This window comes from Pseudoliparis swirei, chromosome 9 (genome assembly GCF_029220125.1).
Source record: "Pseudoliparis swirei isolate HS2019 ecotype Mariana Trench chromosome 9, NWPU_hadal_v1, whole genome shotgun sequence".
NCBI classification, from domain to species: Eukaryota; Metazoa; Chordata; class Actinopteri; order Perciformes; family Liparidae; genus Pseudoliparis; species Pseudoliparis swirei.
The window spans coordinates 19,995,186-20,004,650 of NC_079396.1; the positions used below are offsets into that span (position 1 = coordinate 19,995,186).

General features: G+C 41.8%; 1 protein-coding gene across 4 annotated transcripts; it reads left to right on the plus strand.

Moving 5' to 3' along the window:
- The first annotated feature begins 55 nt into the window (after positions 1-55).
- klhl12 (kelch-like family member 12) lies at positions 56-9,323 on the plus strand. Of its 4 annotated transcripts, XM_056424173.1 has the most exons (12): positions 128-270; positions 1,207-1,433; positions 1,904-2,057; positions 2,753-2,970; positions 5,097-5,246; positions 5,363-5,477; positions 5,580-5,686; positions 5,771-5,966; positions 6,076-6,234; positions 6,652-6,750; positions 6,833-7,019; positions 8,476-9,323. In XM_056424173.1, the coding sequence occupies exons 2-12, from the start codon at positions 1,251-1,253 to the stop codon at positions 8,600-8,602; spliced, it is 1,695 nt and encodes a 564-aa protein (XP_056280148.1). In that variant the 5' UTR covers positions 128-270; positions 1,207-1,250; the 3' UTR covers positions 8,603-9,323. The 4 variants fall into 4 exon arrangements, with proteins under 4 accessions (XP_056280147.1, XP_056280149.1, XP_056280146.1 ...); XM_056424172.1 differs by lacking the exon at positions 128-270 and adding an exon at positions 56-102 and having other exon boundaries at positions 5,363-5,686; XM_056424174.1 differs by lacking the exon at positions 8,476-9,323 and having other exon boundaries at positions 126-270; positions 6,652-6,754; positions 6,833-6,974.
- Positions 9,324-9,465: the final 142 nt, after the last annotated feature.

Consider the following 9,465-nt stretch of genomic DNA (forward strand, 5'->3'; position numbering starts at 1 on the left):
TCCACGGCAGCTTTACGGACAGACCAGCGGGGACGAGCGGAAAGCATCTTGCGTGTGGAACGTGACGCGTCCGGCTGCGGGAGCGCGCACGCAACCCCTCAAGTAATGGTCTGTTTACGTCCAATCTGTGCAGTCTCTGCTGCTGTGACCTGCTGCAGTTTAGTCAACGAAATGTTCTAGCTGGTTCAAACTCGAAAAAATGATATTTTTAAGGGGCATTCTAGACATAAATGTCTTCGAGCAGGCGGCGCACAGCGTGACCTAACAAAGGTAATCATGGACTCGCTGTAGTTCAGTTGTTTTCTCCACAGTGTGACTGACAGCAGGAACTGGGACTTTGGTGCTGCTAACGTTAGCTAGCAACGCAACTTAGCTAGACGTGTTGAATCAGCTTTACTGCTGCGACAGGTCTTATACACATTATCGACACGTTCGCCTGTGTGTGTCGCTTCATATGTTGTCTCCCACTGGCCATCGGCTCACTTTATATGCCTGTGTTTTCCTAGTTGTTATCTAGCGTTGGCGTTAGCTCTCAGCTGTCGCTGGCTGCTGCTTGCTAATGTGTAGCTATAGTTATTGCCTCCCAGTGGTGGAAAAAGTATTCAAATCGTGTAACTGTAAGTTGCGTTAGCAATACCACAATGCCAACATTACTCGATTCAAAGTAAAAGTCCTCCAACCAAAAATTTAAGTACAGTAACAGTCAATTAGTTTGCATAAAAACATGTATGTATGTACATCTTAAATTGAAAGAACTGTTATTGACATTTGTTGTATTTTTTTCTCGATATGAATCTTATTCGGCTGACTATAGCCATCAGACATTTCATAAATTGAGATAGAGTATAATGTTATCTTTGGGACTCTCAAATTAAGCACCAATAGTGCAAAACAGTACTGAAGTTCAGTACTTGAATATACTTTGCCTCTTTGTGTTTTGCGCTTTCTAACTTGTCACACCTAAATATATCCATGGTTTCTGTCCGCATGCAACACAAGCTTGAATCCTTCCCCCATTATACACCCATTTAATGCACACATATAGAAACACTCACCAAAGGATGACAGATTCTATAAGTGCTGCATGTTCAAACTATAAAGTTTCATCAGGTTATTGGGGTATAAAGGGTGACTGTGATTTATTTTTATTTCATTAAAAAAGCGTTTTGATGATCGTTCTCAACAACGCGTATCTTTTCATTTCAGATTCCTGGAGTAGTTTGAGATCCTTGAGAGATTCTTAGGGCAGCATGGCTCCCAAAGACATCATGACCAACTCCCATGCCAAATCCATCCTCAATGCCATGAACTCACTTCGTAAGAGCAACATTCTCTGTGATATCACTCTGAGGGTGGAGAACACAGATTTTCCCGCTCACCGGATTGTATTGGCTGCCTGCAGTGACTACTTCTGTGCTATGTTCACCAGTGAGGTAATACTGAAAGTGTTTGAGTGCTTAGAAATATGTTGAATTGTTGACAATTTAACAATATAGTAGAACAATATCTATCTAACAATGTCTATTTTCAGGCATGGAAAAGGCACACATGTCTAAAAATGATCTATTTATTATTCACTCTTTTTTTTGGTTGCCTTTTTTCTTTTTTACAGTCCATTATCACAAAATGAGCTGTACAATCAGCCCAGCATATGAAATTGTGTGTCCCTAGACTCTTGATTTGGAAAAGGCTAAACTTTCCCCATAAACACCTTTTAACAAGGACAAAATATAACACCCCCCAGGAAAAGCAACTGAGGAGATAGATCGTAAACACAAAGAAAAAGGCAGTGTTTTCTTTTACTACGCAGTTAACAAGAGTATTATAGATAATACCCAATGCAGACTACTAATCCCTAAATGAGATGTCTCTTGTCATCGTACCTGTCTCTGTGCCGCTGCAGCTTGCAGAGAAGGGGAAATCTTTTGTGGACATTCAGGGACTCACTGCATCGACTATGGATATCTTGTTGGACTTCGTGTACACAGAGACTGTGCTAGTCACAGTGGAGAACGTACAAGAACTGCTCCCTGCAGCGTGCTTACTGCAGCTCAAAGGTAGGTTGAGGCCGTACCTTTTATTTGAGAAGTGTTTGCTTAAGCCAGCTGATATCGTTGTGAGTATAGGCAGAGGGTATCCACAGATATGCAAGCATTTAATTAAGTTTCCCCAATTAAAAAGTCTTCGAAAGTATTCAAAAGTAAAAATTATTAATTTGCAAACTATTGTATCTTGCCTGCTCGACAGTGTTGTTAGTTCTAAAATGGTTTTGTATTTGATTGCGCTCTCTTTGGAGATGCACTTCACCCAGTTTAAACTCAAAGTTGCAACATTATAATGGAGGAGGTTATCTCATCTTTGTTAGTGGAGTTTCAGGCTGCATCATCAGCTCTAAAGCAAACCAGGGGGTTCATTGTCAAATATAACCTTTTAGCAAAAACTTCAATGAATTAATCATTTAAAATGTGTCTATCCATTTTAGATGTATTAAATAGGAGAGATAATAAATTATTCTCGCCATTTGGTGGTTATTATCATGTAATAAATTGCATCTATGTTATTTTAAAAGGTCTTAAAAAGTCTGAAATGTAATGAAATTAATCCTGCAGAAACTCACCTTTCCAATTAAATGGCCTCGGTATTTCCAAATTAAGAGTTGTTGAAAGACATTAGAGTCTTGCCTATCAAGATTTGGCTGAATATGAACCTGTGTGCGTTCATACATATACACATGTGTCTTTGTTTTCCTCAGGGGTGAAAAGAGCGTGCTGTGACTTTTTGGAGAGTCAGCTTGATCCCACCAACTGCCTGGGTATTCGTGACTTTGCCGAAACTCACAATTGCCTCGACCTGATGCAGGCGGCCGAGCTCTTTTCCAAGAAGCATTTCTCTGAGGTGGTTCAGCACGAGGAGTACATGCTGCTCAGCCAGACCGAAGTCGAAAAGCTCACAAAATGTGATGAAATCCAGGTATGGAAACCGGAAGTTGTGAGGTGTTAAACCTTATTGTCAGTTGTACCGTCCGTGGTCAATGGGAACGATGATAACTATATGTTATTTGAAATACCTGACTCCATAATGGCGAATGCAGTAATGTGCTGGAAAAGCAACTTTACTCGAATTGTTTAGTGTCAACTGATTTTCACAGCTTTCATATTGTGTTTTAAACAGTGTGAAAAGAGAAAAGCAAGCACCAACCTGGTGTAATCTCAGCCCCCCCCCCCCCCTCCTCTTAATTCTATTCACTTTTGTGGATTGAGCTGGCAATGTCATTGCAGTTATGGGAAACTGATTTTAAATTTGCCATTGTACTCAGGAAGTTTCTGTTTCTAGCTAAATAACTTGGTTTGTGAAGACATGGTCATTATCATACAAGTGATGCACTTTACCACAAATCAAACACAAATCATACACTTTTCTCCTGCCAATTTCCCCATTGCGGGACTAATATAGGATTATCTTATTTTAACACATCTCTAATTGTTTTTAGAATGAAACTAGACGGAACATGTCACTGTCACGCATCATTTTCCCTCCGTAAAATATTATGTTTTTCTCGTGTGAGAAACTCATGGCTTGTTTCACCTTCAGCACGTGACTCAAATAATTGCAATTGCTGATCAATCGATGATAAAAGTGGTTGCGTCACAGATGAATATTGCGCAACATCTGTAACAGTTGTCAGCCAGGTGTTTAATTAATACGTGGATGATTTACGGCAGTGGTCGCCAACCCGTCAATCGCGATCAACCGGTCGATCTCGGAGACGTTCCCTGTCGATCTCCAAAATGAAAATAAAATCAGAAACACATTGTTCCTCGTTCTCGAACATTTTCTGATGTGTCTTCTGAAACGTTTTCTTCCTGACTGGAAAATCGATGTCAGAAAAGATCTCCGCCTGATTTTAATGAACGTCTGAAAGCGGGTTCTCTGACAGCGGTGTTCTCAGCTGTGCTCCCCCAAAGAGGGGAGCGTAGAGTACAGGTGAGGCACAGGGGAAATGCAGAAAAACCTTTATTCATAACTTTACATATTACACAAGTTCAAAGTACAAGGACATACAACTACGCCATCAATAAATAAATGTTGTAATGCCTGTCCCTTAGTGTAAATGTTTACGTTACGGCATTAACAAATTACGCCTGCGCAACTGCCGAGATTCTTGGCGACTTGCCAGGTACTACTACCTCCGCGAGTTTGGCTTTTCTGCTGTTGTCTTTCAAAACAAAAGCTCAACAATGAGCTTTTTTTCTTGTCTGATGGACTAATCTGGTTTACTTGAAAGTGATTGCAATTGTATTTATTCTATTATTTGAAAAAGCACAGATGCAGGAGTCACAAATGGTGATCTCATATATATTATTATTATAATTATTTAAATCTGAGGATGTCTGTAGAGCTGATGTGAACGTATTCACCAACGGGCTGACTTCAGAACCAATCCCAGATGAGAAAACTTTCATGAATACCAAATTTGCCCCGAAAAACTCGTCAGTGAAGTTGAGAAAATCACCAAATCAAAGACCAGGAGCTGGATTACTGACAGACGGCTCACAGACTGCATCAGACTGGCTGTCTGTGATTATGAACTAGCTACAAGCTCACAGACAGAGTTCAGTCACATGCATCACACTGACGAGTCACATGACTTGATGGCATTATGATGAGAGCTGAATTTACATGAGTTGCACTGAGTGATCATGTTGTCAGTGTCGTGTTGTAATGTAAATAAATACAACATTTATATTGGTAGTTCATCCAGCTGCTCATTGCAAATGTGTTTTTTCTTGTTCATATTGTGTGCGGTGAACAAATATCTTACTTTTTATATTGCACTTAAATTCTGTGTTCCTGGTCTCATCAATTTGAAAGCTGGACCAAAGTGTTTTGATTTCATTCAATTAGAAATAGGCCAAATAAAAAGCCTCAAGTCATAAGTCCAGTCTGGATAGTCATTTTCTAGGTATTATAGGTAGATCTTGCCGGTCATGAAGGCGGAGGTCAGGGATCTTGGGCTCAAAAAGGTTGGTGACCACTGATTTACGGGCTTACGCGGAGCTGTAGCTCCTCTGACTGTATGTGCTGTCTGTTTGTAGGTGGACTCGGAGGAGCCGGTCTTCGAAGCCGTGTTAAACTGGGTCAAACACAACCGAAAAGAGCGAGAGCCCTACCTGCCAGACTTGCTCCAGTATGTTCGAATGCCGCTCCTGACCCCCCGCTACATTACAGATATCATTGATGCCGAGGTGAGCCAGGCAACACACATCAGGTTGTTGTGTAATCATACGCCCATCTTGGATTATGGGTTGGAAGTATTTATGACAGTTTCCACCATAATTATGCAAGTTTTGACATGTTGTAGCCCCTCATTCGGTGTAGCCTGCCATGTCGAGACCTTGTTGATGAAGCCAAAAAATTCCACTTAAGACCGGAGCTGAGGAGTGAGATGCAGGGCCCACGCACACAAACTAGATTAGGTAGGAATCCTTTTTTAGTGGCAATTTGTCTATACGCTTGTTTCCTATGTAACTGCTCTGTAATTAACACTGATAGTAAGCGTGATTCACGGGTCCTTTCAGGTGCCAAAGAAGTCCTGTTGGTTATCGGCGGGTTTGGCAGCCAGCAATCGCCAATAGACATAGTCGAGAAATATGATCCCAAAACACAAGAATGGAGCTCCCTTCCTGTAAGTATTGAATATCTCAAAGAGAGCATTGTACTGTTTTTCATCCCAGCGAGTTTGACTAACACACCGGTGTGTCTCGAGTAGAACATTGCACGGAAAAGGCGTTATGTCGCCACGGTGTCCCTCCACGACCGGGTGTACGTGATCGGAGGCTACGATGGCCGGTCGAGGCTCAGCTCCGTGGAGTGCCTGGACTACACGGCGGACGAGGACGGCGTTTGGTACACCGTCGCCACCATGAATGTGCGGCGTGGCCTCGCTGGAGCCACGACCCTCGGAGGTGAGCGCGTTTCTGTATGACTCGCTCGATGTTTCCTGCCTGCAAATGATTTCTTATCTCTCAGAAAGGTGCATCATATGTTGTTTGTGTCTTGTTCGGCTCGTCACAGACATGATCTATGTTGCCGGCGGCTTCGATGGCAGCCGGCGTCACACCAGCATGGAGCGATACGACCCAAACATTGACCAGTGGAGCATGCTGGGAGATATGCAGACCGCTAGAGAAGGAGCTGGTCTAGTGGTGGCGAGTGGACTTATATATTGTCTAGGTATGGACAGATCATCTTTTAGAACTTTGACATTCTCATTGTTATCAATCAATTCATTTTCAAGCAAACTTTTTCAAAAGTAGTTTTGAAAAAGATATATCTTTCTACAGTAGTTGATTAACTATTTTAGAGCTAGCTCTTATTGAGAACATTTGGTAAACTTGTTTAGGATTTTGTACATTATCAAATCTGACAGTTATTTTCTCAAGTAATCGTTTGGTTTATTAAATGCCAGAAAACTTAACACAGAAAAATGCCCAATACAATTTTCTTCCGTGTAGGATTAATTAAATGTGCATTTTTTGTCTTCCCAATATTTTAAACCGCAAATAAATGAAATTCACTTTCACTAACAAATGAGAATTTGGTAGGTGGGAATGTCAATAGTCGATTACACTCCCTTGTATTTTCTCCTAGGTGGATATGACGGACTAAATATCCTGAATTCAGTGGAGCGGTATGACCCGCACACGGGCCACTGGACGAGTGTTACACCTATGGCCACCAGGCGGTCAGGTAGGTAAGCAAACAGAATGCAGCCAAATATCCCATCTGACTGCGTGTTGCTTTTTATCTGAGACCTTCCGACTGCTTTCAGGCGCCGGTGTGGCTTTACTCAACGACCACATCTACGTCGTGGGAGGCTTTGATGGCGTTTCACACCTGGACTCCGTCGAGGTCTACAACATCAGAACAGACTATTGGACCACTGTAGCCAGTATGACGACGCCTCGATGTTACGTCGGTGCAACGGTCCTCAGAGGACGTCTCTACGCCATCGCCGGGTAAGAAAGAATGTCCCTTCTTTCTGTGACGGTGGGGTTAAAGGGTATCTTTGAATGTGTTCAAGTTAATAGACTTCGTGGTAATCATTCCTCCTCTCCACACTGAATGATTTCCTCGTTGCAACATGATAGCAAATCAGGAACGAAATCCACGTGCCTAAATATATCCTGAGTTTATCCATGTGAAGTCAAATCACGCGCAATTTTATTGCTGGTATTTTGCCACGACAATTCAACTGGCAGGAGGATCTTTACACAACGGGGGAACACACGGGCCAGGGGGAACACGACAATGGAATTTTGTGCTGCACGAAACAATTGAACCAGGCTCAACTCTTAGCACCATCAGGTGGTGATGCAATTTGTGCTTGTCGGGGGTTGCGGGTTGATTCATAACGGGTCGGGTTGCTAATAAAGAAATGCTGACCTGGCAAGTCACTCCATTGGCCAATCGAATACATGCAAGAGCACATTCCTGGTAGATTACTTTGTACCGTAAATGCCGTAGTCCCATTGTATTTATTTAAGTAACGCTTTCATGTAAAACAACATTCAGATATTTCAATTCAGTTTATTTTATATAGCCCAATATTACATATTTGCCTCAGAGGACTTTACAATCTGTACACATACAACATATCTGACCCAGAACCTCACATCAGATCAGGAAAAACACCCAGAAAACAGAAAAAAAACGTTCACGGGGAAAAAAGGGAAGAAACCTTCAGGAGAGCAACAGGAGGATTCCTCTCCAGGATGGACAGAAGCAAGAGGTGTCAAGAAGGAATCATTACAGAGTTACAACACATTCAATGAATATGACAAATGTTTGAATGATAAGTAGCTACAATCCCAACTTCATCAATTATGTAAATGTAGCTTCACCGCACAGAACAGATCAGTTTTTTCCAGTGTAAACGGCAAAAAGAAAAATCATATGATCAGAGTCTCATGTATAGGAGGGAAATAAAGGAAACAGATTTTGGCCACTTTTCCTGCAGTGTGAACGTAGCATAAGTAACTCTCAAAGTATACGGATACTAACAAAAAGAGGCAATTTGGAAGAGAAGAGCCTCACTTTATTTGTCTTAACTCATATTAGCTTCACACACACGTTTGAGCATATTTCTGCCCTTTGGGATTTTGTGCCATTTCACTTGCATTGAAAGCTCTCTCGAAACGGATATCTTAATGGATTAGTAATAAGATAATAAATGAGTATTATTGACAGGAGAAATTATTACAGCCAGCAAAACCTGTTTCAGTGTCACTTCATTGTTGTTTCAAGACAGATTTAATAACATTGTAAACCTCTCCCATAAGATGTTTAAAACTGAAATTAGTTGCAAATGTATTTCCAAACGTTTATCTGCATACCTATAATTGAGATAACAACATTCTCGACTGAGCGGCGCGGTAAGAACTCTCCGTCTGTCTCGCATCTCTCTGCCTCCAGGTACGATGGGAACTCTCTCCTCAGCAGCATTGAATGTTACGACCCGGTCATCGATTCCTGGGAGGTCGTCACTTCGATGGCGACGCAGCGGTGCGACGCAGGCGTCTGCGTGCTTCGAGAAAAGTGATCGTCGCCAAGAACCACAAGAGGAAAAGCAGACGGGAGGACGGGCAGCTAGACTTTGCTAAAATAACCACTAAAACGGAGCCAAACAAAGGGAGACGAACAAGTATGCAAACGGTCACTCCTCAAGGAAAGAATGGGCGCAGCAGTTTCGGCTGCCTTATCTGATGGATGGTCAACCCTTCGACAGTCGGACTGTGCAACAGCGACCAAGGGTACACCTTAAAAGAGGCCTCCGACGAGCCCATCACCACCTGCATGACCCTTCGGTGGTACTCGCTGTCGTTACGTGTGAGATTATTTTTTCAGTTTGTCTTCAAAGTGCAATATATTTCTACTCATCGTAAAACGGAAAAAGATGGAGTTAATTCATACTCCGGTTGCTGCTATATGCCTTATGACTTTGGCCTACATCAAAAAGTGGACATCCGTGTTGCCTCCCATTTGACTTTGATGACCGTTACAGTACATTGGCTTATTATCGAGTGTGCTCATTTGGCATTTGCGAGGTCATTAATGGGGCCAGTAATTCAACCCTTTTTGTAATTCCTTCTGCAAACAGTACTTTTAGATTTCATACAGAAGGTTTAATACTTATTGTTGCTCTCAAAATATATATTTAGAGATCAATATTGTTTTAGAAAATGACTGAATTGTACCAGTTGACTTTGATTATTTTGTCATGAAAAAAAAATCACAACGTAATAAATATCAGTTGCATGTGATTTCTGTTTTAATTTGTGTTCTTCCTGCACTTGTAAATCTGGAAATGTACACAAAGGACACAAATTCCTTGCATCAGTGTTGCCTGGGAAGTGATTCAACCTCCTGAGAACTGGCGCGTTTCACCCTCCCGGTCTGTAAACA

What these genes read in the sequence shown, in the direction of transcription:
- klhl12 (XM_056424172.1), top strand. Translation starts at nt 1,251, where the DNA reads ATGGCTCCCAAAGACATCATGACCAACTCCCATGCCAAATCCATCCTC. An exon ending in GTGCTTACTGCAGCTCAAAG is followed by an intron (nt 2,058 to 2,752) that starts GTAGGTTGAGGC and finishes TGTTTTCCTCAG; the next exon opens with GGGTGAAAAGAGCGTGCTGT. An exon ending in CGTCTCTACGCCATCGCCGG is followed by an intron (nt 7,020 to 8,475) that starts GTAAGAAAGAAT and finishes CTCTGCCTCCAG; the next exon opens with GTACGATGGGAACTCTCTCC.